Source organism: Stegostoma tigrinum, chromosome 43 (genome assembly GCF_030684315.1).
Source record: "Stegostoma tigrinum isolate sSteTig4 chromosome 43, sSteTig4.hap1, whole genome shotgun sequence".
In the NCBI taxonomy this organism is placed as follows: Eukaryota; Metazoa; Chordata; class Chondrichthyes; order Orectolobiformes; family Stegostomatidae; genus Stegostoma; species Stegostoma tigrinum.
The window spans coordinates 12,733,565-12,761,429 of NC_081396.1; the positions used below are offsets into that span (position 1 = coordinate 12,733,565).

Below are 27,865 nucleotides of genomic sequence, written 5' to 3' on the forward strand. Positions count from 1 at the left end.
GCCGGGCAATAAACATAGAAATAGCTAATGCATGTAAAAATGGTACAGCAATTACCATGGAGGATTTTAATCTACATATCGATTGGTCAAACCAGGTCGGTGAGGACGGGTTCATAGAATGCACCCACAATAATGTCCTTTAACAATATGTAATGGAACCTCCGAAGTAGGAAGCTATCCTAGATCTAGTCCTGTGTAATGAGACAGAAATAATAAATGATCTCACAGTTAGGGATGCAAGCATACGATGGCCCAATTTAAAATACAGATGGAGTGTGAGATGGTTAAATCCAGTAGCAATGTCCTGCGCTTAAAAAAGCTAGGTAAGGTAAAATGGGAGCAAAAACTTCATGGTGGGTCAACTGAGGAACAGTAGAGGACTTTCAAAACGATTTTTCACAGTGCTCAGCAGAAGTATATTCCAGTGATAAGGAAGAACTGTAGGAAAAGAAATAGTCAGCCATGGATGTCTAAGGAAATAAAGGAAAATATCAGATTAAAAAAAACACATACAAAAAAAGTAAAGGTTAGTGGGAAACTAGTCGGCTGGGAAATCTTTAAAGGCCAACAGAAAGCCACAAAAAAGTTATAAAGAAAAGTAAGATAGATTATGAGAGTAAGCTAGCTCAAAATATATATAAAAAAGGCAACACAAGTTTCTATAAATATGTAAATTGTAGAAGTGTGGCACAGGTAAACATTGGTCCATTAGAGGACGAGAAGGCCAATTTAATAACTGGAAATGAGGAAATAGCTGAGGAATTAAGCAGTTATTTTGTGTCGATCTTCACAGTGGAAGACACAAATAACATGCCAGAAACTGCTGGCACAAAGGTTATAGCAGATGAGGACCCAGAAACTATCATTGTCACTCAGGAGGCAATGCTGGGAACGTTAATAGGGCTAAAAGTAGACAAGTCTCTTGGCCCTGATGAAATGCATCCCAGAATACTAAATGAGGTGATGGGAGAAATAGCAAATGCACTAGTAATTATGTACCAAAATTCACTGGATTCTGGGGTGGTTCCCGCAGGTTGGAAAACAGCCCATGTGACGCCCACTGTTTAAAAAACGAAGTAGACAAAAAGCAGGTAACTACAGACCAGTTAGCTTAACTTTGGTAGTGGGGAAAATGCTTGAGCCTATCTTTTTAAGACAGAAATAGCAAGACATCTGGATATAAATTCTCCCATTGGGAACACCCAGCATAGGTTTACGAAGGGGAGGTCATGTTGAACTAATTTGTTGGAATTCTTTGAGGACATTTCTTGCATGGTGGGCAATGGGGAACACGTGGATGTAGTGTAGTTGGATTTCCAGAAGGCATTTGACACTAAAGGCTGCTACATAAGATAAAGTTGCACAGTATAACAGGTAATGTACTGGCATGGATGGAGGATTGGTTCACTCGTAGAAAGCAAAGATAACGGGTGTAGATGGGTGTTTTTCTGGTTGGCGGTCAGTGGCTAGTGATGTGCCTCAGCGATCAGTGTTGGGACTGCAATTGTTTACAATTTACATGGATGATTTGGATTTGGGGACTAAGTGTGGTGTGTCAAAATTTGCAGATGATACTAAGGTGAGTGGTGGAGCAAAGTACGCAGAAGGCACTGAAAGTCTGCAGAGGGATATAAATAGTCTAAGTGAGTAGGCAAAGGTTTGGCAGATGGGGTACAATGTTGATACGTGAGAGGTCATCCGTTTTGGTCAGAATAACAGTAAAAATGGACTATGTTTTAAATGGTTAAAAATCGTAGCACGCTGCTGTGCAGAGGGACTTGGGTGCCCTTGTGCATGAATCGCTTAAAGTAGGATTGCAGGTGCAGCAGGTAATTAAAAAGGCAAATGGAATTACTTCTGCCATTGCTCGAGGGATGGAGTTTAAAAACAGGGAGGCTATGCTGCAGCTGTACAGGGTCCTGGTGAGGCCACACCTGGAGTACTGTGTGCAGCTTTGGTCTCCTTACTTGAGAAGGGATATACTAGCACTGGAGGGGTTGCAGAAGAGATTCACTCGGTTGATTCCAGAGTTGAGAGTTGGATTATGAGGAGAAACTGACTAGGCTGGGATTATACTCATTGGAATTCAGAAGAATATTGGGAGATCGTATACAAACATATAAGCTTATGAAGGGAATAGATAAGTTGGAAGATGGTTGTTTCAACCAGTGGGTGAAACTAGTACTAGATGGCATAGCCTCCAAATAAAGATGTAGGACCAAGGTAAGGAGGAACTTCTTCACCCAGAGAATTGTGAATCTGTGGAATTCCCTGCCCAGTGAAGCAGTTGAAGCTACCTCACTGAAAGTGTTTAAGGCAAGGCAAGATAAATTTTTGAACAGTAAAGAAATTAATGGTTATGGTGTGAGGACGGGTAAGTGGAGCTGAGTCTCAAAAAGATCAGTCATGATCTTATTGAATGGTGGGGCAGGCTCAAGGGGCTGGATGGCCTACTCCTTGTTCTTATGTTCTTCTGCTAAAAGGTTGTTTCCTCTTGTGAGTGGGACTCGAAGAAAGGCACTTGAAAATAAGGAGCTACTTATTTAAGATGGAGGTGAGGAGAATGCTTTCAGTTATCAGGTCATGAGTCTTTGGAACTCCGCCCCAGAAACAGTGGACACAGGGTGATTAAAAATGTTTAACACAAAGACAGATTCTTGACTAAAAAGAGGAATCAAAGTATATCTGGGATGTGTTAGAATGTGGACTTGAGGCTACTATCATATCTGTCATGGTTTTATTAACTTTTTATTAACTTACCTTCCCGGCAGCACCCCCCCCACCCCCGCCCAGTCCTCGCTGTTGGCTCCCCCTCTGCTACTGAAAAATGAAGGCCGCTGATGCTTGGTGCGCAAAAAAAAATTAGAATAATTTCAAAAGACCATAAGATATAGGAGTATGAGGTCATTCAATCCATGAAGTCCGCTGTGCCATTTGGTCATGGCTGGTATATTTCTCAATCCCATTCTCCTACCTTCTCCTCATGACCCTGGATTCCCTTACAAATCAAGAACCTGTTATCTGTTTGTGTTTCTATATTTCTGTTATCTTCTCGTCTGTTCACAACTTCTGCACCAGTTCACCATTTTACTTGACTGCAAACAGTTCTTATCCAAAAAGTGGGGCAATGATACCCAAAATCAGACAATGTTGAATATCAATCCAGTCTGGGAACTATTGGTGGTGGTGGTGGTTGTGGGGTTCCAGGGTTGGGGATGGAAAATGTGCAATGGGTGGAGGTTGAGTCGTTAGAGGAATGTTCAGTGGGGAGAGGGGTTGGAGGTAGCACGTGTTGGCAAGAGTTTATTCTGAGGGACTGCCATCTAAAATAGTGAAAGTTCATTTTTCACTTTTACTTATTCAGTCTTGGGTGCAGTACTGTATCTAAGTTTAGAAGCTATGCTTGAGGAAGGACACAAAGCATTAGAGAGTGGTAAGCCAGTATTTACTCCCAACCCATATTTCCCAGGAGAAAGTAGCGGTATACATCCCGTGAAATTGCAGCAGTCGTTGGTGTGTAGAAATGCATGCATTACTGTTAGAAAGGAACTTCGGGATTTTCACCCAGCCACAGTGAGATAACCACGTTCTCGTTTCAGGATATGAAGGTGTGGGGCTTGGAAAGTGGAAGCATTGCAACAAATCTGAGCTAGTGCTCTTCTGAATGGTACAGGTCACAGCTTTGGAATTTGTTGCCAGCAGTACCTTGGTGAGTTAATGCAGAATATTTTGTACACAATGTTGTTCCAGAACACCATTGTTGATGGAAGTGAATGTTGGCACTGGATGGAATCAGATTCCAGAACTGAGCAGAAAGAAGCCATTCAGTCCATCACCACTGCAATGTCTCTTAAAATGTCCAATTTATTCCAGGTCATTTTTCTGCCATCTCCCTGTAGACCTGCAGATTCCTCCTTATACAGTAACAGACAAATTCTCATTTGAATACCTCCGTTGATATACAAAGCAAGCTGGACTGCCTTATTCTGGATGCAGTTCAGATTCTTCAGGGTCCTATTGCAGCAGCACTCATCGAAACATAGAAAATAGGGGCAGGAGTAGGCCATTTGGAAACTCGAGCCTGCACCAAAATTCAACACAATCATGACTGGCCACAAGGGATATGCCCAATTCCCTCTTGAATATACCTAATGAACTGGCTCCAACAGCTTCCTGTGGGAGAGAATTCCACAGGTTCACAACTCTGAGTGAAGAAATTCTTCCTCATTGCAGTCCATAAACTTCCTGCCTTCAGCCATGTAGAATCACTAGTCCAAACTTGCTCTTCCATTCATATATTTTATATAGTTGGTCCAGTTCATTTTCTGGTAAGTGATACATCTATTGATAGAAACAGCATTGACTATCAATGGGAGATGATCAGATTTTTCCTGCATATCCCTTGTGGCCAGTCATGATTGTGTTGAACACGGTAATTGCTGGCACTTGTCACAGAGTCATACACCACAGAAACCAATCTTTCAGTCCAATTCATCCACGCTGGCCAGTTATCCTAAACTGAACTAGTCCCATTGCCGAGATAGTAGGAAATGCCGATGCCGAAGAATCTGAGATAACACGGTGTGAAGCTGGATGAACACAGCAGGCCAAGCAGCATCCAGTTCAGTTTTCTGAAGTAGGGTCTCAACCCAAAACGTCAAACTTTCCTGCTCCTCTGATGTTGCTTAGCCTGCTGTGTTCATCCAGCTTCACACCATGTTATCTTAGTCCTGTGTGCCTGTGTTTGGCCCATATCCCTCTAAACCTGACCCACCTAAATGTCTTTTAGATGTTGTAATTGTACCAACTATTTGCACTTCCTCTGGCAGCCCATTCCACACACGCACCAACCTCTTTGTGAAGATGTTGCTCTTTGGCTCCTTTAAAATTTCATTCTCTCAACTAAACCCTATGCCCTCGAGTTTTAGGTCTTCTTACCTGGGGAAAATACCTTGGCTATTCATCATATCTATGCCCCTCATTCTCCCACCTTCTCCCTAAAACCTTGCAGTATAGTTATATCAAAACAATCATCTAATCGTCTACAATGCTTCAACAGAACTTCTCTCTGCCACGCATCCAGGCACTTAAAATCTGAGCGGTCTTGTTCACAATTCTTTTGCAAATGGGATGTAGGTAATTCAGCCCTTTAAGCCTGCTCTATTCTTCGGTATGATCATGGCTAATCATTTAATTCAGGACCCTGTTTAAGCTTTCTCCCGTATCCTTCGATCACTCTATTCTAAGGACAATAGCTAACTCCTTGAGATTCAGAGTTTTGACTTCAACTGCCTTCTGGAACACAGAATGCCCCAACCTCTGTGTGAAGAAGTTTCTCATCTTGGTCTTAAATGGCCTACCCATCTCCTCAGAATGTGACACGTCATTCTGGACTCCCTGATCATTAGGACCATCAATCATGCATTTATGCCAGTGTGTCATGCTGGAATTTTGTCGGTTTCTATGAAACACTGCAGTCATTTGTCTAAGTGCCAGTCAATATAGTCCAAACTGACAAAGAAAGACCGCATCAGAAAACAGAAATTGCTGGAGGAAGTCAGCAGGTCTGGCAGCATCTGCGGAAAGACAGCAGAGTTAGTGTGTCATGTCCAGTGACTCATCATCAAAACTCAGGTGTTTTGAGGTGGGGAATGATGAGTTGGGAGGCTGTTACGGGGAGATCCCCAAATGATATGAGGTGGTGACACTCTGTACACAATAGCCTGATGCTCAATGGTTTAGGGTCATGGTTTAGGGGGATGGACAGCCTCCAAAATGTAGAGGCACACAACAACAGCACTAGCCATGTTGGCACGGTGGATGATAAACTCAGAATTGGATTTATTGCACAAAGTGCTGTCAGTTCAGTGGGAGATAGATTTGAACGGGTAAAGGGGTAGAAAAACTGAAGCAATTTAGGTCACAATGACAGTTCTCAATGAACAGATCAAGTGCAGGTAAAAGGTCAGAGCAACATGTTCAGGTGGAGGGACAGGTTTGGAAGCGGTTGAAGGCATTTGTGGGACAGGCGGAAGACCTTTTCCAAAGCAGTGGAGGCAAAGGAAGAAGGTTTCAGTCTTTCTTAATCCTTGGCATCCCAGTATTCAGTGTGGTACACCTTTGTTGCATTCCTTCCATGGCCAGAACATCCTTGCTCAGCTAAGGAGACTAAAACTGCAATCAATACTCCAGATGCGGTCTCACCAACGCCCTGTACAAATGCAGCAAGCCATCCCTGCTCCTGTACTCAGAGCACCTTGCTGTTAAAACCAACATACCATTTGTTTTCTTCACCACCCGCTTCCTTTCAGTGAATGTGGCGCAAGGACACTCAAGTCTCATTGTCACCCTGTTTCTCAATCTATCGCTATTCAGATAATATGCGTTCCAGTTTTTGCTACCAAAGTGAATAACCTTATATTTATCCACATTATACTTCAGCTGTCCTGTATGACATGATTTTGAAATTTTCTCAGATCTCTTCTTAACTTGCACCTGTCCAAAGAAAACAATTCTCTACTTCTCCAAACTTTTTTATAGCTGAATTTTCTAATCCATAAAACACTTAAAATCATTCTGCTCTTTCTCCAAAGCATTCACATTTATCCTGAAGTGTGATTTTCATACTCTAGTTGAGGTCTAACAAATGTCTTATACAGGTTCTGTTATACAGGCATAAATCGCTTTGTTTGGAAATCTACACCTGTACTAATGAAGCCTAGAATATATAGCTTCATCAACCACTTTCTCTATCTGTCCAGCCAACTTTAATGGTTTATGTACAAAACCCAGGTCTGACTGGTCCTGAACATATCCTCTATGTTCTTTGCACCAACAAGTGTATCACCTCACACTTCTTATTGAACTTCATTTGCTGCCTATCTGCCAGGAGAGGCCAAAATTTGTTGTCATGATGGCTATTTTGAACGGCATTTAAGATCCAACCACATTCCTGCGAAAACAGAGTTAGATTTTTCTGAAGAAGGGTCCCAACCCAAAACATCAAGCTTTCCTGCTCCTCTGATGCTGCTTGGCCTGCTGTGTTCATCCAGCTTCATACCATGTTATCTCAGACGTCGGTTGTATCAGGAACAGTCGTGAAATAGATGGGCTTTTATGACAGGTAACAATAGATGTTGAGGTTACTATCACAGAGATTCTCTTTATATTACAGAACTATTTATTGAATATTAATTTCCCAGCTGCTGCAATAAAAGCTGAATTATGCCCGCTAAAAATATCAGCCTGGGTCTGTCAATTACGAACAAAGAACAAAGAAAATTACAGCACAGGAACAGGCCCTTCGGCCCTCCAAGCTTGCGCCGATCGAGATCCTCTGTCTAACCTGTCATCTATTTTCTCAGGGTCTGTGTCCATTTGCTCCCTGCCCATCCATGTACCTGTCCAGATATATCTTAAAAGACGCTAACGTGTCTGCGTCTACCACCTCTGCTGGCAATGTGTTCCAGGCACCCACCACCCTCTGCGTAAAGAACTTTCCTCCTCTCACTTTGAACTCATGACCCCTAGTAATTGAGGGTCTGCACTATTTTTCCACCAAACCACAATCTTATCAATTTAGAGAAACAGAGTTTATTCTGCTCTCAACAAAACAGGGGATTTAACTGAGGTGTGCAAGTTCAAAACAGATGAGATGGATTGAAGAAATGCTGTTCTCATGGGCATATCATAAAAGGAAATGTATGACTATAAGTGACTTAGAGGAGAATATAGAAGGCATGGTTAGTAAGCTTGCAAAAGACAACAAAATTGGTAGTATTGTGGACCGTGAAGGTGGATATCAAAGACTACAAAAATTTTGATCAATTGGGTCAATGGGCTGAGGAGTGGAAAATGCAGTTTAATTTAAATGGATGTGAGATATCACATGCAAGTAAAACAAACAAGGGTAGGACTCACACAATTAAAAGAAGAACCTTGGGTAGTGCAGTAGAACAAAGAGATCTATGGCTTCAGGTATATAAGTCTTTGAATTTTGCATCACATGAGAACAGGGTGATTAAGAAGTTATTTAGCATGATTGCCTTCATTGCTCAGCCCTTTGAGTAAAAGAATTAGCATGTCATGTTGAGGTTTACGGGACATTGGTGAAGACACTTCTGGTGTATTGTGTCCAGTTCATTTCACCCTATTATAAGGTTATTATTAAGCTGGAGACGGTTCAGAACAGATTTACCAGGATGTTGTTGGGAATGGATGATTTGAGTTATGAGAGGCTAGATAGGCTGGGACTTTTTCCACTGGAGTGTAGAACATCGAGGGGTTTATAAAATCATGAGTAGTATAGTAAAGTGAACAGCAGGTGTCTTTTCCCTATGGTTGGAGTTGCAAGGTGAGAGAAGAAAAATTTTAAAAAGAGACACGAGTAACAACTATTTTTTTTTCTCCACAAAGAGAGAATAGAATAGCATAGCCTTTATTGCCACATGCACTCATGTGAGTACAGGGAAAAGTTTGTAAGGGCACTACTTTGGCAGCATCTTAGGTACTCTGTAGATAGGTATGGTGGCCAAGTATTTGTTACAGAATTGAAAGTGTAAAAACAAATGTTTAGCTTAGGAATACAAAGTTTTAAAACACGTAACTTACTGCAGAATAAGAATAAAAGTATGTTTAAAAAGTACTCAAATTACTGTCCTTTTAATGGTTTCCATGCCTGCCGGGCTTCAGAACACAAGGCCTTACTGCCTCTACGCACTGGCTTCTGGCCAGGGCTCGCCTCGCAGATTAGCCTCCAGGGTTCGTCTCCCACACTCAAATTGCTTCCCGCTCTGGGCTTCAGCCTGTGACTCACCTCTGGGACTTGTCTCCAAGGGTGTCCTGGGCTTGGACTGCCTTCTGCTCCAGCCCAGGACTTGCCTCCCATGCAGAATGGTTTCTGAATCATCTCCCATGCCATACTGGATTGGGACTCACCTCTGTTCTCCATTCCCTCTCAGTAAGTTTAAGAAGTTACAAGTTAAGGGTGGTAGTGTGGAAACTGCAGAAAAGAGAAAGAAAAAGGAACTGACAAAATAGAGGAGCTCCAGCTGGAACATCTTACTCTGCTGCCATCTTGTTGTTAAAGTGGCTGATATATGGAATGAATTTCCAGAGAAGGTGTAATAAGCGGATACAGCTATAACGGTTACAAGACATTTGTACAAGTACATGAACCAAAATGTCGGAAGGATCTAGGCCAAGTGCAGGCAGGTGGGACTAGTTTAGTTTGGGATTATGGTCAGCACAGGCTTGTTAGACTAGAGTCTGTTTCTGTGCTGTACAGCTCTAAGACAAAGATTTGACATTTTCAGCAGGTGATGCGAGGAGGTGTGAGAATAAATAGCTAAACCTGCGAACAGCAATACCCTGGTTAAAGAAAAACACTTTAATTCAAAGGCCAATAATATCCAGGCCCTGACAAATCAAGAATCACTGCCAGATTGTGATGTAACGTTTGGCTTGTGAAAAGTCCACTTCCTACATCCAGCAAAAGGAGCTCTCCAAATCCACCACTGTCAAGCCAGGATAGAAATTCAGAAAAGGCAAACATTGTCCTCCCTTTGCTGCGCTGAATCATACTGGTTATAGCCCAGAAACTTGGCTCACTTTTCTATAATGTACGTACTAGCTGAAAAATGAGGCACCTAGATTTAGCTCATTGTGCACAACTGGCACACACTCGTGCATGCATATCCAGTTCACAAACACCAGTTGAGTCTTTCTCCCTTTACTTCCATTTCAGACAGTCAGTTCCAGACTACAATCATCCTCTTGGAGAGAAAACAACTCCTCATCCTACTTCTAATCTTTCTATCAATCATCTTAAAACCTTGCCCCTGGTCACTGAATCCTCAGCTCAGATAAGTGGGTCCTTCCATTTCCAACTTCCGGGCCCTTCCCAATTTTGTACATCTCAATCAAATTTCCCCTCCCTGTCTGAACGGGGATACCGCCAGCTTGTCCAGTCTGTCCTCAGCTGCATTTCCTCCAGACCTAATAAATACACTCGTCAATCTGCTCTACAACTTCTCTGGTGGAATTATATTCTTCCTACAATGAGATGACAAGAACTCTAAACACTCTTCAACTTTTGGAATAACTGATTATTTAAACATGCATGCATCCCACTGCACACCGCTCAGGATGTCGACTGAGCCTGAGCCTGAGCCTCGCTGCTGGAAGCTCAAGACCAAATCTTGGGTAAGCACTCATGGCATCTGTGAATTCCCTGGTGTCTCAGGTTAAGTGTTGCGAACAAGTATTAATTTCCAATATAGAGAACGCTAAAAGAAACCTTACCAGCACCTCTGAATGTTTCACACTGAAATTTTAACAAATGCAACAACTGTACAAATTCTTTCAATAGGTGTGAAGTATCTGAACAACCTCAATCCAGTGTGTGTGCTGCTATGTCAGTAATTGGTACGACCGAGTGTATCCCTTTCCACATTCAGTGGGTGATTTTTCGTTCTGTGGTGTGGACTGCACCCATGAATATCCAGCTAACAGTAGCTTTGCAAGCTCCTGATTCATGGTTCTTATGTAAAAGAAAAGCTAAATACTGTGATGCTCTAACAATCAAATTAAAACAGAAAAGCCTTGAAACACTCTGACATTGGTCAATTCCAGTATAAAACTTAAACTGACATGGGTTCTTAAAACGTGGGTTTGTGGGGGCTGGGACACACCAATGTAATTGAAGGCAAGCTCCTCCATCAAAGTGCAAAAGGAACATCAGGTCAGAGTTGATGAACTGGAGCACAAGGTGATGAGTTGAGAAGGGAGAAAATTACCTTAGGTTATGAATATCAGATTTAGCCCATGGCCAGGGACAGGACAGTGCAAAAAGTAATGAGGAAGATGTGAATATTCATAAAGTAATACTGAAGGAGAACTAGGCTTTGCAATTGTCCAAGAACTTCAAAGATCTTCGCGCTTGTGTGGACGACAGCAGAGGCTGCAGAAAATATGATCAAACCATCCATTGCATTGTGATGCAGGGGCAATTGACCTGTGTGGAGTATACATGTTCCAAAACACAACCACTTCCAACGAGGAAGACAGTGGCAGCAGATGAGGTAACACTACCTCCAGTGAGTTGTTCTTCCAGTCGCTTGCCATTTTGACTTGAAAGCATATCACTATTCCTTCTGTACCACTGGGTCAAATTCCTGGATCTGTCAATCTACCAGCATTTTTGGTGTCGCTACGTAAAATGACTGCAGCAGTTCAAGAAGTCCGCTCCTCACCACTTTCTCAATTGCTACTCGCGATGGGCAATAAACGCAGTCTAGCCAGGTAATGCTAAATCCCATGAAAGAGTGCAAACGCGAATTGTCATATCAGGAAGGGAAAGTATAGTTCAGGGGATAAATATAGTTTTCTTCAGCTAATTATGAGTTTTGAAGATTGAGATGTTGGCATACCAGAAGAATAAATCTCAAGGCCTAGAGCGGCCAAGGTAAAATCCAGTGATTACTTTAGAACAGCTGGGTCTCGAAGCAGAAAAGACATGAATAGGTGTTTCAGCAGCAAATGAGCTAAAGAACAAAACAGGAGAAATGTTACAGAAGTGAGAGGCAGCAGTTTTGATGATGAAACGGATGTGTCAGCAAATCAGCTTGGCACGAAATCAACACCAACATAATGAACACCCTGGTTCAGGCTCAGAAGGTGGCCAGGAGAACAACAGAATTCAACCAATCCAGTCAGATGTGAACTTGCTGGCGTGGCAGCAACTTGAAAGAGTCCTTCTCTCCTCTTTCACCCCCCCGCCACTCACAACAAGTGAATGTGTTCACTCCATTGTGAGTGCAATTAGTATTTTAATTGGCTCTTTAACGATTTTAAAGCTCTTCTTACAGTGAGAACAGTCAAATAGTCTGCAAAGTGAATAACTTGATGCGCAATGAAATTGGAATCATGATGAATCCTCCCCCAGTGTGAATTACTCAGATTTGGAAATTAAATTACTGACTTAGATTGAAGTCAGATGTGGCTATTTTCATTCATGGAGGAGCATTAAGAGAATACAGGATGAACTTGTGTCGAAAAGGTAAGGTTCATGGTGATTTCCAGACAATGGAAGCTCTACACTTTGTTGTTTCTAGATAGCAATGTTCGAACAGTGACTGACAGAACAATGAAAGTTTTACATGTGCCATGTTATAACCAAACAGCAGAGCGAGATTCCTTCCGCATACCTTTCAGTTAGTTTCCAACTTCCTTGTTTCTTTGGCCTCGTTCTTTTCCTCTCTATCCCAAACTCCTTGACTATTCTTATGCTGGGAACTTCCCACTGGCTCCCGAGGCTGTTGATCAAAACTGCACATGGATATTGCACTCCACAATGATGCGGCGCCTGTCCAACACAGGAGTGTCCATACGAACAACATTTGCCCATTCACAACAGAAAGTCATGTGGAGAAAGTGAGGAATTTCTTCATTCGGAGATTCACTAGTACTCAGAATCTTATGAGTGATTCAATGTCCCAGCTTGCAGTGATATGTTCAACGCTGAGTTTGACAGCTTTCAATCTATGAAGGAATCTCTGTAATGAGGGAAAAGTGGAGTTCAAGCTATAATCAGATCAGCTGTGAATTAATTCAATGGCAGAACCACTGAGGCCAACTTGATTCTGTTTCTTTTGTTGTTAGACGGCACCATTAATAATATCAGCAAGCATGGGCTAGCTGATAGATCAGCAGTTTAGTGGGAGAAGACTCGAGTGAGGTGGTGGCTGTCATGGATAATGAGCAGAGGGCATGAACAGAGAGAGATAAAAATTGAGAGAAAGATATGGGGTCAGGCCTCAGATGGTGGGGGGGGGGGGTGCAGTTGAAAGGAAATCTAGATGATGGATTAAGGAGAGGGAAGCAGTCAAGGCAGCTGGTCAGATTGTCTCAATTTTAGTAAAGATACTCTGTGAACTATTGCACTTGAGGTGAGAATGGAAAAAAGGCTGCTGAATGTGAAGAGTACTTTAAAAAGAACAAATTTGCGGTAGAGATATAGTAACAAGACCCAAAATATTGTGTTTCACACAAAAAAACGGTTCGTGTAAAACACTAACAATTCTGACATAAAATTGTTTCAAAGCTGACTTACAACACACAGGACTTTAGAGGGGAGGGTAAAATCAGATCAGACATGATCTTATTCAATAGTGGAGCAGGCTCAAACAGCATACTCTTCTTCCTTGTTAATATGGATGAACTGACAGGCAGACTTTTGTTGCTATTTGTGTCCGTGCTTATTGAAGATACTAACATCTTTCTAAATGGGCTGGAGGTTATTAACATCAACAGAAACAGGACCAAATGAACAAGGTTCAGTTCTGGATGCAATTCTCAATAAAGTATACTCACTGTAGTTAGTTGTGAACTTGCTGGTGTCTCTGCAGAACGAATGACCGAGTGAATCCCTTCCCACACCGGGAACAAGTGAATGGCTTCTCCCCAGTGTGAACGCGTTGGTGTGTCAGCAGGGTATAGGACCGAGCAAATCCTTTCCCACACTGGGAACAAATGAATGGCCTCTCCCCAGCATGACTGCGCAGGTGTGTCAGCAATGTAGATGAGCGAGTGAATGCATTCCCACACACACAAGCGAAAGGTTTCTCCCCAGTGTGAACTTGCTGGTGTCTCAGCAGGTCAGAGGACTGAATGAATCCCTTCCCACACTCTGAGCAGGTGAACAGCCTCTCTCCAGTATGAATTCTCTGGTGTCTCAGCAGAGTGGATGACTCCGTGAATCTCTTACCACACTCTGGACAGACAAATGGTCTCTCTCCAGTGTGGCTGCGTTGATGAGTTTCCAGATCAGATGGATAATCAAATCCCTTCCCACAGTCTCCACATGTCCATGGTCTCTCTCCTGCATGACTGTGTTGGTGCACAGTGAGATGAGAAAATGTCTTGAACCTTTTCCCACAGTGAGAACACCTGAATAGTTTCTCCTCAATGTGAACATGTTGATGGGACATCAGTTCCCTGGAACTTTTACAGCACGTCCCACAGTCTAGGCATTTGAAAGGTCTCTCATCAATATGAATTCGCTGGTGCGTCTGCAGGTGTGATAACTGACTGAATGCCTTCCCACAATCTGAGCAGGTAAATGGCTTTTCTCCAGTGTGAACTCTTTGATGTGTCAGCAAATGGGATGACTGAGAGAATCCTTTTCCACAATCTGAGCATGTGAATGGCTTCTCTCCAGTGTGACTGCGCTGATGCCTTTCCAGGTCAGAAGGGGATCTGAATCCCTTCCCACAGTCCCAACATTTCCATGGTTTCTCCCCATTCGGACTGCATTTATGTTCTGACAGGTCAAGTGACCAGGCGAATGCTTGTCCACATACAGAACACATGTACGGTTCCTCTCCACTGGGAACAGTGCCTTTTTCTTCCATGCTTAAAACATGAAAATATTCAGGTGATGGAGGCAATTCTGTCAGATCACAGTCTGATGTTCGGTTTCAGTTTCCTGAGTGAAAAGCTTTGTGCTCTATTACCCTGTGAAATGATTAAAACAAACAAAAAAAAAATAGTCTGTGGTGCAACTGGTCAGCGCTTTTGACTGTTAAGAGAGTGGATAGTGGTTCAAGCACAACCATGAAGTATCGAGCACTGTTCTCAACATAGAATTGTTAGTGCTACAAGGGCGGGTTTAAACTAAGATAACAAGGTGTAGAGCTGGATGAGCATAGCAGGCCAAGCAGCAGCAGAGGAGCAGGAAAGCTGACATTTCAGGCCTAGACCCTTCTTCAAATTGGCAAAGGGGGTAGGATCCTCAACAGCAGGAGGCAAGTGCAAGGCTGGAAGAAGATACAGTATTCTGAACAAGCAAGTTGAAGAGATAAGTCAGGCTGGAACAGGACAGGGAGATAGGAATGTCTGATGGATAAAGTTGCATCTATTTCATTGCAAGAGGGCTGGCAGGTAAGGCCAATGAACTCAGGGCGTGGATACGTACATGGGACTGGAATATTATAGCCATCACAGAAACATGGTTAAGGGAGGGACAGAATTGGCAGCTTAAAGTGCCAGGGTACAAGTGCTTTAGTTGGGACAGAGGTGGAGGAACGAGGGTGGAGGTTTGTATTTTTGATTAAGGGAGTACTACAAAGGTAGTCAGGGATGAAATAACTGAGGGATCATCCAGTGAGGCTTTGTGGGTGGAGCTAAGAAATTAGAAGTGGACGATGACATCATTGGGGTTGTATTATAGGTCCCCCAACTATAAATCAGAGCACCTGGAGGAAAACCACACAGATAAGGGCAGAACATGCAAACTTCACAGACAATTATTTGACCCTAACAATGACCTTCCACCCACATATCCCCATCAACAAAATCACCTATTTCAACCTCAATAACATCACCAAACTTCACCCTAGTTTCTATTCTTCTCTTTCTGAAACTCATCCATTCTTTGGTTACGCCTAGACTTACCTATTCTAACACACTTCCAGCCGGCCTCCAATATTCTACCTTCTGGTAACTGAGGTAATCTAAACCTCCACTGCCTATGTACTACTTGCACCAAATTTTGTTCACTCATCACCCCTGTACTCACTAACCTGCAAAGTCTCTTGGTTATAAACCATCACTGTTTTAAAATTCTCGTCTACCTTCCTTCTTGGTTGCTATTATCTCTACGTACTTCCCTCATGCCTTTCAGCCTTCAAGATCTCTGCATCTCATGAAAGTCTTGCCTCGGGCACTGCAGATTTTAGGCACTCCACTACTGGTTGCTGTTCATTCAGCTGCCAAAGCCAGTAAGCTCAAGAACTTTGTTCCCAAAGCTCTTGAATCATTACCTCAATCTCTTCTTTAAAAGCATTTGTTCAAACTTACTTATTGGGGAAAATGTTTGGTCACCTTCCCTATAGCACCACATGTGAACAGGGGTCAAGAGAATGCGACTGTGGAAAATGCCTCAGATCACTGGATAACTTTAAAAAACAAAAATATTAAAATTTCTGGTTGATTTGTATGTATCTCTACGAACCTTTATCATTGTTAGGTGAATAACCTGGAATGCCTTTCTGAACATCGAGGAAATACCTTCGACATAAGGACGGCAGCGGCTCAAGAAAATCAAACATCTTATGCAAATTAGAACTGTTTGGGATTGACTGGTCCTTAACAGCATGTATTGGAAGTTGAATTTAATAAAAAGGAAACAGACCATAGGTATAGATGGGCATTTCTCAAACTGGAGGTGAGTTGAAAGCGATGATCCCTACAGACACAACAGATACCAGAGAAGTGGAGGAGAGAGTATGTGGTGCTAGTGTTCAAGATGGTTTGTAGAGATAAACCAGGGAATTGTAGCCCAGTGAGTGAAACATCAATAACAGGGTAACAGTTGGAAAACATTCTGTAGGACAGAATCATCTCTACTTGGGGAGGCAAGGTTAAACCAAGGATACTGATGGCAATATCAGGGGCAGTCAATGTCTGACAGGCTTAATTGAAATTTTCTAAGTTGATTAGATGGTTGGATGAGGATAATGCACTGGGTGTCATCTGCACGGACATCATTAAGACATTTGCAAGATCTCACAAGGCGGAATGGTCATGAAAATAGTAGCACATTTGGTCATTAATTTGACAGTACCAGGAGAGCGTGATGGTTGAAGGTTGCTTTTGTAATTGGAAGATTGTATCCAGTGACATACCACATGTTCAGTCATGGGGTGCTTGCTACTGTAGTGGACATTAATGATCTAGACATGAATGTAGGAATTTGATCAGCCAGCTCACAAATCATCTGGTGTAGTACAGAGCGAGGAGCGAAGTCTTAGACTGCAAGCCAATTTAGACAGGCTGGTCAGGTGGGTATAACAGTGGCAAACTGCGGTAACTTTGAGGCGATGGGACAAAGGATAACCCAGGAAATTACAAATCTGTTAGTTTGACATCAAAAGTATAGAGAAAATTAAGTTCATACCAGACAAGTCAACATGGCTTTGACAAGAGCAGGTCATATCTGACAAATGCATAATGTTCTTTGTTGAGGAGACACAGGCAGTGGATGAGGGTAGGGCAGTGGATGTCATATATTTGGACTTGCAGAAAGCATTTGATATTGTGCCATGGCAGATTGATCAGAAAATTAGAAATATTTAGGATTGATCAGTCCTTAGCATGGATTAGAAGGTGGCTGAAAGTTAGTGAACAGAGGGTAGGTGTGGTTTCAGTGACAGCCCACAGGGCAGGAAAAGGTTAAGGGGATTTAATCTAATCCGGGAAACTTAATGAGATCAGGGTTAAGTGTTTAATAGCCACTTACAGGGCAGCAATAGTAGTGCTGCTTGCAAAAGGGGAACATGATGATATCAGGAACGTGTGACCTTTTAACATATTAAAGCACTTAAGTGCACAATAGGGGTAACTGTAGTCGGAGATAATGGGAACTGCAGATGCTGGAGAATCCGAGATCACAAAGTGTGGAGCTGGATGAACACAGCAGGCCCAGCAGCATCTCAGGAGCACAAAAGCTCCTGTGCTCCTGAGATGCTGCTTGGCCTGCTGTATTCATCCAGCTCCACACTTTGTTATCAGGGGTAACTATAACTAAGTATCACGTGATGTGTACCACTTCACTGAGCCATTACGGTTAACCCAAGGTCAGCTTTAAGTGCTTTACAGGTCAACTTTAATTGCTTTACTATAGAAATTGTCCTAATTGAACAAAAACAAAACGAACCACAGAAACCACATTAAGAGAGATAGATGTTAATTGTCAGAGAGCTACAATAAGCCAGTACGCTGTGAAGAAAACATCTGTTTATCACATCAAGGAACTGACAACTGTAAGAATGCAGTGTAAACAAGCTTTGCACACAAGTATCTGTTACAATAAGAACACTACGTCTACTCACAGTAAAAATGTAAGCTCAAAGACATGCTAAGAAGTGCTTTTAATAAGGACAACCTTTAAAGATTTCTACCCAGTCTCTGTCTTGTTCCGTTCGCTCGTCTCAGAAAGAATCCCACAGTAGGTTATAGATGGGTATTTCTCAGATTGGAGATGAGCTGAAAGTTGCGTTTCCTGGGGATCAGTGTTGGTACCCTTGCTTTTCCGATTTGCAGTTTGGAGATACGTGTTGAGGCCAAAATCTCTGAATCTGCAGGTGATTCTAAACTAGGGAGGATGTGAATTGTGAGGATGATGCTGAGAGACTTCAGAGAGACAATGACAAGTTGGGCAAATGGGTAGACACCTGACTGATGAAATTTACTGCAAAGTAATGTGAGATAACGCATATTGGTACAAGGAAGGAAAGACAATACAGCCTCAATGGTACAACTTTGAGGAAAGTACAGGACAGAGGGTCCCCAGAGATCAGATGAACGATTCTCAGAAGGTGGCCAGGCAAGTTGAAACTGTTGTTACAACGGATTGTAGGATCCATCGGTTTATAGATGCTTTAAAGTACAAAAGTGGGGAAGTGATGCTATACTTCTACAATCATTAATCAGACCACATTTAGAGTATTGTGTTCAGTTCTGGACATCTTGTTTAAGGATGGATGTTAAAGCTCTGGAGACAGTGAGAAGGAAATTTACTAGAATACCAGGAATGAAGAATTTTACTTGCAAGGAAAAGAAACTGGACTTATTCTCTGTTGAACAGAGAGGTTTAATAGGTGAATTTATTGACAGGTTCAAAATTATGAACAAATTTTGACAGGATAAAAAGGGATATTTGGTTTCTGCCAGTTATGTCAGTAAATAGGAGTCATGATGTCAAGGCTGTCAGTGAGGCAACGAGGAGTGAGAGGAGGAGAAACTTCCTTGTTAGGAGTTGAATGCACTGCCTGGGACAGCAGTGGAGGCAGATCATCATAGAATCCCTACAGTTTGGAAACAGGCCCTTTGGCCCATCAAGTCCACACTGACCCTCAGAGCATCCCATCCAGACCCATTCTCCTATAAACCCACATAATGTATACATTCCTGAACACTGTGGGCAATTTAGCAAGGCCAATCCACCTAGCCTGCACATCTTTGGACTGTGGGAGGAAACCAGAGCATCTGGAGGAAACCCACACAGACAGGGGGAGAAAGTGCAAATTCCACACAGACAGTCGCCCAAGGCTGGAATCGGACCCAGATCCCTAGTGCTGTGAGGCAGCAGTGCTAACCACAAAGCCACCATGCCGCCCCTAATTTTGTATGAGGTTTCAAAAAAAATCTGGATATATATTTAAAAGTAGCGAATTTCAAGAACAACAGAGATTGGGCTGAAAAACAGGACAGGCTGGGTTCCTCTTTTAGAAGCTGGGACAGGCATAATGGCTTGAATTGTCTCCTTCTATAGTGTACAGTTCCATGATTAAATCTTTACTGCAGAAAATCAGGGATTAGCAATAGCAGGGGTGTGGGATGAGCCCACAAGTGAACCTGAAAAGGCACGATAAGCTATAATGACTTCATTCTGTATCATTATGGCCCAGTGGGGAAAAATATATCCTGGAACAAAAGGAATAAATTTCTGCAACTAATGCCTGTCTTGATACAAACCAGTTTGAAATTGCTCCTTTTCTATTTCCATACTTGGTTTTGTGAGCAAAGCCTGCAATAATATAATAGTAAAGTACTGCAGGTACTGCAGATCTGAAATAAGGATAGCAAATACTGGAAATACTCAGCAAGTCAGAAACTATCTCCAGAGGCAGAAGCAGAATTAACATTTCAGCGTGTGCAGAATTAAATTTGGATTAAACGTCGCATAGAATTTGATGGTCAATGTAAACTCAAAAATAGTATTAAAATGGACAACTGAAGTGAGAGGATACGGTGGCAATACATAGCCAGTAATTCAGCAGGTCATGATCAGAGGATGGACGGAGTTTGAGTAGTCTTTGAGGCACAATCAACCAAAGAAAGAAATGCCTCAAATAAGCTAAAGTAAACCCATTAGAGAAAGAGGGAGTTACAACAAGGCAGCGGGGTGGTCAGAGAGGACAAAGGTGAAACATAGCTATGGTCGGGGATGGATTTAAACCCACAGAAAAGGAGCCGGGCTAGTCCCTAAGCCACATTACCTCTCACACGTAGGGCAGCAAAAAATGAACAAACAGGCCTGTCATGTTTGAGTTGATCTTTTTCTTCACCTTCCCCATAGCTGTTACATTATATTCTGCATTCACTTCTATTACTTTATTCACTTATTTAAGGTATGATTTGTCTGTTTACTTTTCACTGTATCTCAGTACATGTGACAGTAATAAATCAGATCAAAATTACTGAGGAACATTTAAAAATACCTACCTCCAAATTGAAACTCTCCAGCTAGAGCCTGCAGCTGCAAAGATATCAGAAACACTGAAGTTAAAAGAAAAATCTCAGTTAAGGAAATGCCCGGATAGCGAGTGATGGCACCATACATTTGTCGCTGTGATGGTAACGCCATACAAAAGAACACCGAGCATCTGTGCAAACCTGTGAGGGTTCCTGAGAGGGGACAGAAGGAGTTTAACAGAATAGTTAGAGGGATGAGAGATTATCAAATGTGAGTTTTCACTGGAGAAGCAGGAGTTGTACTTGTTGAAGCAATAGTGATTGAGAGGAGTTTAATAGAGGAGTACAAGTTTATGCTTGGTTGGATTAAAGTAGATAAAGAAACATTGTTAGATTAGAAAATCATAAAAGGATTAAGGTTATAGAGATACTGACCTGGAACACAATGGATACAGTAAAAAACAGTAATGTCCACATCCACAGAAATCAAGTGACTCTGTCAGGTTTGAATGAGACGTTTGATTCAAGTTTCCTGGCTGTAAATTTTATTATATCCTGTAAAAGAGGTTTACAGAAACTATCACTGTAAATCCTGAGCAGAAATTCCCAACATCCCCTTCTCTTAGCCCCAGATCACCATGCACATTGCACTTTATTCAATCCTGGGATGATTTCTACTCGGTTACTATCGTGACTTCTGGGCAACGCAAACTATTTTGGAAGCCTCTTCCCTCAACCATCTATAGTTCTTTCTACTGCTACCTGACCACTGGTGATCTGAAGACAATGGCGGCTGAGCTCTTGGAATGGGCTCTACTCATTGGCTGAGAGTCTGCCTCATTGAGAAGCCAGTGTATTGCAGATCCTGGCTGGAGGCGGAGTCCAACTATCTCTATCTTCATTTGGGAGTTTCTCCCCTGGCTTCAGTGGGTAACAAACATGTTGACCATTCCAATTATTTCTCCCAGGGTGCAGAAAGCTTCCTCCAAACTGTTCAATCTCACTGTTCCATTAGTCCTTCAGAGGCACACATGTGAGTGAGACACTCTCTCTTTCTCACTCTCGCCCCCCCCACCCTGCCTCCCTCTCTCATGGGCATGTTGCCACACCGCCCCCCCAACCCAACGTGTCTCCCTCTGTCTTGTACACCCACCCCTGCCCTGCCTTCCTCTCGCATGCACACGCGCACACGCTCACCTGCCCTTGTCTCCCTCTGACACACGTGCGTCCTATCTCCTGCCTTTTGGAATAAAACCAGCCTGATTCCAGGTTAAGATAAGTCCAGGGTCTTCCCTGGACTGACCTATCCCCTCCCTCCCTCCCCACCTATACTCTCCTCTCCACCTATCTTCTTTTCTCTCCATCTTCGGTCCGTCTCCACCTCTCTCCCTATTTATTCCAGAACCCTCACCCCATCCCCCTCCCTGATGATGGGTCTAGGCCCGAAACGTCAGCTTTTGTGCTCCTGAGATGCTGCTGAGCCTGCTGTGTTCATCCAGACTCACATTTTATTATCTTGGATTCTCCAGCATCTGCAGTTCCCATTATCACTGATTCCAGGTTAAAACTTGTCTTCTGAGCAAAGCCTCACACCTACAATGCAATGTCTGACCTGAGACGTCACATTTTGTATATTCCTATGGCTGATTGTCATGGAAGCACTTAACACTTGACACTCTTGGTCACCTGCAGAGACAGCATCTGACATTCGACTCACACCAGTTGTATAATCTTTTCATCTCTCTGCCCTTGATCTTTTTGCTTATAAAACATGTGTCTCTGTACTCAGTTCCCTCACTGCACCTGACAAAGGGGCTCCACTCCAAAAGCTTGTCTCATTCTGTTTCTGAAGGGTCTAGGCCTGAAACATCTGCTGTCCTGCTCGGCCTACTGTGTACATCCAGCGCTACACCTTGTTATCTCTCATTCCAAATAAACCTGTTGGATTCTAACCTGGTGTTGCGTGACCTCAAAAATGTCATGAATTAGATGAACACAATTTACCTTTCATAAAACATTGGCTCTGCATGACTGCATTAAGATCCGCTTAGTGACCTGCTATAACACCCATCATAGGGTCACTCTGACAGTTGCTTGGCGAAATGAACTATGGATTCCTGTTCTCATTTCAACAAAGGACTGAGACAGAGAAATTTCATTCATGATTGTTTAACCTGATAGAACTCTTCCAGAATTGAGAAATTTTATTATCTCCACAGTCATTATTTCCAGATCCTTAGGAGATCATCAGGCCCTGGGATTTCATCATCTTTGGCTCGAAGTTCTCTCAGAGCCTTTTGCTGATGATTGTAATTATTTTAACTTCTCTCCCCCTTTCTACTCTTGGTGTAGAAGTGTTTCTAGGATGTGTGTGTTTTCCACAGTGTATACAGACCAAAATATCTGTTTAATTTTTCTGACATTTCCTACTTATCCATTGCTAATTTTCCTGACTCAGGTCAAAAGGACCAACTCTCATTTGACTTCAGAGATAATGGGAACTGCAGATGCTGGAGAATCCAAGATAACAAAGTTTGTAGCTGGATGAACACAGCAGGCCAAGCAGCATCTCAGGAGCACAAAAGCTTATATCCTACTAAACCTTTCCCATTCATGTACCTGTCCAATGTCTTTTAAATGTTGCAACAGTACCTGGATCTACCACTTAGCCTTGCAATGAGACATATCACCATTCCACGTACAAACCATCCTCTGCATGAAAAGGTTGCCCCTCAGGTCACTTTTACATCATTCTCCTCTCACCCTAAAAATAAGACCCTGGTTTTGAACTCTGCCACCTTAGGGAAAAGACCTTTGCTGTTTACCTTCGCGGAGGCTTGGGGACCGCTTTGCGGAACACTTGCAGTTAGTTCGCACTAACTGCACCTCCCAGTCGCAAACCATTTCAACTCCCCCCCCCCCCCCATCCCCCCACGCCCATTCCTTAGATGATATGTCCATCCTGGGCCTACTGCAGTGCCACAACAATACCAACCAAAGGTTGCAGGAACAGCAACTCATACTTCACTTGGGAACCCTGCAGCCCAATGGTATCAATGTGGACTTCAGAAGCTTCAAAGTCTCCCCTCCCCCAACCGCATCCTCATCTCACTATCCGGTTCTTCCTCTCACCTATCCCCTCCTCCCACCTCAAGCCCCATCCCCATCTCCTACCTACTAGCCTCATCCATCCCCCTTGACTTGTCCGTCCTCCCTGGACTTACCCCTCCCTAACTCCCCACCCACACTCACCTTTTCTGGATCCACCTTTGCCTCTTTAGGCTGTCTTTCTCCTCTCCACCTATCTTCTCCTTTATCCATCTTCTATCTGCCTCCCCCCCTCTCAATTTATTTCAGAACCCCCTTCCCTCCCCCATTTCTGAAAAAGGGTCTAGGCCTGAAACATCTGCTTTCCTGCTCCTCTGATGCTGCTTGTCCTGCTGTGTTCGTCCAGCTCTACACCTTGTTATCTCAGATTCTCCAGCATCTGCAGCTCCTACTATCTCTTCACCACTATCTTCTGTCTCCTACCATAAAAGGCAAAAGGCAAATTTGTATCCAACTGATATGTCCTCCCTGAATCCCATGTTATCGAACTTTACTAATTCGTCCACCATGCAAAATCTTGTCAAAGCCTTTAGAATATAGAACAGTACAGCACAGGACAGGCACTTCTGCCCACAATGTTGTGCCGACATATTATCCTACTCTAAAGACAAAACTACCCTGCACACCCTGCAGTTTACTGTCCTCAGACGCCCATCCAACAATCACTTAAGTCTCTAAAGTATCTAAACCCACTACCACTTTCGGCAGCACATTCCGCACAGCCACCACTCTGTGTAAAGAACCTACTACCTCTGACATCTCCCCTATACCTTCCTCCAGTCGCCTTAAAATTATGCTCCCTCATAATAGTCATTTCCGGCCTGGGAAAATGTTTGATTATCCACTCCATCTATGCCTCTCATCATCTTGTATACCTGTATCAAGTCACCTCTCATCCTTCTTTGTTCCAATGAAAAAAGCCTTAGCTCCCTCAACCTTTGCTCATAAGATCTGCCTTCCAGTCCAGGCAGCATCCTGGTAAATCCACTCTGCACCCCTTCTAAAGCTTCCACATCTTCCCTATAATGAGGTGACCAGAACTGAACACAACATTCTAACTGTGGTCTAACCAGAGTTGTATAGAGCTGTAGCATAACCTCACAGCTCTTAAACTCAATTCGCCTGCCAACGAAAGCCAACACACTATACACCTTCTTTCCAACCCTTGCAACTTGGGTCACAACTTTGACGGATCTATGGACACGGACCCTAAGATCCTTCTGTTCCTCCACACTGCTGAGAATCCTGTCATTAACCCTGTATTCTGAATTCAAACTCGAACTTCCAAAATGTATCACTTCACAGTTTTCTGGGTTGAATTCCATCTGCCACCTCTTTGCCCAGCTCTGCATCCTATCGATATCCCGTTGCAACTTACAACAGTCCTCCACACTGTCCACAACTCCACCAACCTTCATGTCATCGGCAAACTTGCTAACCCACCCTTCCACTTCCTCATCCAAATCATTTATAAAAATCACACAGACAACGTCTACCACTCTGCCCTCAAACATTTTAATTATGACTTCAAAATCTCAAGTTTGAGTGTGTGACAATATAATGGTTTCAAGAGGTATGTTCTGTTCTGGACTGTTCTTTTTAAATAAAAATAAGTTGAGAGAGATACGCCGAGCAGTCTGCTCCAAAGCCAACAAAGTAAGCAGGTTGTCAAGCCTTGATTTTTTTTTAAAGTTAGAACAACAGAAACAGCCTGAATGGGTGTGGTAAGGCTCTCAAAGAGCTGGGATTTTTTTGGTTTAGCTTTCAGCAGTAGTTTTTGGGATTTCTGAAAGCTGCTACATCTCTCTCTCTCTCTCCCCCCCCCCTTGTCACACACAAAAGCCTGCTGTTCGAATTGCATGTAAAACAACCTATTTTACTGAATTTGTCTTTGCCAAGGATGTGGTTATGGACTGTTACAACATTGGAACAGTTAATTAGTAGTAGTTAACATATCTATGACTTTGTTAAGCATTTCAATAGTTACAACTAAGTCAATTTTTAAATTTTATTTTTCTTTTGTCTGTATTTTACTTATGGTGTATGAATAACATGTTTTGCTTTGAGCCTCATGGTTTGACCAAACTGCACGAGGAATGCAATGTCCAGCATTTACATTTAAACTAAGAAAAAGGGTCTAGACTATCATCTTAATATATGTTGAGGAGATTTGGTCTGATCCATAACAAATGGCTCAGGGGGTGGGGGAGGGGTCTTCTGGAATCAAAATCTCTAATTCCACATTACACATTACAGGATTATTGGATTTAACGTGAATGGTGAACATTAGTGTTTCATTTATTTCGGGGCGGGGTTACATGGTTTAACCAGGGTGAGCCTTGTGTAAAAGTGGATCTCAGTCTCTAAGGAGTTTCCTGGGGGGTAGAAGAAATCAAGGGAGCAAGGCAAAGTTTTCAAAATTTGCAAACAAGTTAAAGTTGGAACTGTCTACGAGAAAAGGGGAGGACATTGCAGCAACAGGTCACTACGATTGTCAGAAATACCATCAGAATCATTGTAAATGGCTAAAATTAAATAGCAAATGAAGGAGCTTGAACAGGAAAAGGAAATGAAAGTCTGAATTACAATTGAAAGCAGAGGAGAAAGCAAAGGACAGCCCCAAGCATAAGAAAGTATTTGAATTTCAGAGATTGGAACGTAAAATAGTGGAGATAGAGATGAAACCAGCCTTTTTAGGTGCATGTGAGGCAGTTCCAGAAGCCTACAGACAACCTTTTAGAAATGAGGAGGGAACTTGGTTAAACATACATAGAGATTAAAAGGATCAAACTACTGTTCATAGGTGATTAAGGACATAGAAAATAGATCTAACATATGATGCTCTTAGAGAAACAATTATTTTGGAAGAATTCAAAAATTCACTTCTTCGGGTAGTGGGAACTCATGGAAGAACAAGAGTTAAAGCTGCAAGATGAGCAGCAGAAATGGCTGAGCTGGTTCATAAATCAAAGTCCGAATTCTGACATCAATTTCTGTCTGTGAGGGATAGAAACTGGGGAAAAGAGAAATGCTAAGGTGGCTAGGGAAAAGGAGATCTCATTGAAGATGGTAAAGACAGTTTACCACAGGGTAAAAAGGAAACCCATGATGGAAGTTTTAAAAGAATATACAATCTAATCAGAGGTTGGTTGAGGAAAAAGTGCTACATCTCTTTCCAGAATTTACTTGAGTGTGAGTGGTTTACTCACATATGCCAGGAGAAGGAGCTAAAGAAATTCAGATTTTAAGTCTTTGAGGAGCAAATCAATCTTTGATGATAAGAGATGTGGAGATACGTAATTCAGAAGGACTATTTTCAGAATGTCTAGTAAGATGCACAAAATTCATGGTGAGAACAGCAGTGTTTAAAGTGATAGCAGGAACTGCCGATGCTGGAGAACCTGAGGTTACACGGTGTGAAGCCAGATGAACACAGCCGGCCACTGTGTTCATGCAGCTTCACACTATGTTACCTTAGTGTTTAAACTGAGATTGGAGTGTCCAGTGAAAAATTGTGAATTGGTGGCAGAAGGAAGAGAAATTCTCAGTTGCATTAATATAATTTATCCTTGGTAATGATATAGCTGAATCGAGGTGAGAGTGCTGTCTATTGTGGTTGAAGAGCCAGTGGAAAATTAGGCAAGTGAGGTATCATAGGAAATGTATCCTGTGACTTTTCCTGACTGTGTCGGAACAAGGTCATAAAGCTACATCTGGAAACAGGAGGAGAAGTCAAACAGTAAAGGAAATTGAAGTTCAAATATCACAGACTATGTTTGATCAAATGTTTGAGAATAAACAAAAACAGATGGATTTTTTAGTTCAGGAAAATTAGCTGAATTACAACAGAATAAGGGGAGAAAAAAACAGTTGTTTCAAAAAGCATATGCAGAAAAAAGAACCAGAGTGTATCTCAGAATGTTACTATCTTAAAATGACATCTTAACAAGGAAATGGAGATCTTTACATTTCAGGTGGATGAGAAATGAGCAGAAGTTCATCAAATGGTATTACCAGTAGGTTAAATAAAGGTGGTGTTGCGTGGCACACAAATTCCCAGTAGAAGGTCATTTGGGAGTGAGGAAAACTGAAATCAAAATACAAAAGCATTTTTATTGGCCTAGACCACACAAGGATGTAGTTAACTTTTGCCAGACGTCATACACTGTGTCAGGTAATTAGAAAACCTTAGGCAGTGATAAAACCAGAACCCTTACTGTCCATTCCTGCATTTGAGAAAACTTTTACAAAAGTTTTAATTGATTGTGTAGGAGCCATATCTAAAACAAAAAGTAGGAATCATTGATGGTTGACCATAATGGATATGTCTACTAGATTTCCAGAGACCAAAGGAAGTCAAAATGGCCCAATACAGTCATTACAAATGCAAGGGGAGATATGTGGGAGTTAAAGTACTAATCTGATGATGCATGATATAGGTATAGGAAATGCAACTCCAATTAAGCAACATTCTTACGGAACTACCGCTCTAAAATTGGCC

At 42.4% G+C, this 27,865-nt stretch overlaps 1 protein-coding gene across 11 annotated transcripts in view; it reads right to left on the reverse strand.

The window, feature by feature from the left end:
• The window catches only part of LOC125449029 (zinc finger protein 436-like), an 86,291-nt gene that overhangs the window by 19,698 nt on the left and 38,728 nt on the right, over window positions 1–27,865 (reverse strand). For 5 of the 11 annotated variants that reach the window (XM_059641745.1, XM_059641744.1, XM_059641746.1 and 2 more), the window contains 5 exons: window positions 20,692–20,811; window positions 20,287–20,320; window positions 13,372–14,514; window positions 12,207–12,554; window positions 8,816–9,001 (listed from right to left, as the gene is read on the reverse strand). In XM_059641745.1, the coding sequence (XP_059497728.1) occupies window positions 13,377–14,411 (1,035 nt within the window). In that variant the 5' untranslated portion in view covers window positions 14,412–14,514; window positions 20,287–20,320; window positions 20,692–20,811 and the 3' untranslated portion in view covers window positions 8,816–9,001; window positions 12,207–12,554; window positions 13,372–13,376. The remainder of the gene's footprint in view (window positions 1–8,815; window positions 9,002–12,206; window positions 12,555–13,371; window positions 14,515–20,286; window positions 20,321–20,691; window positions 20,812–27,865) is intronic. The other 6 variants (XR_009443140.1, XR_009443139.1, XM_059641742.1 and 3 more) reach the window with 5 other exon arrangements.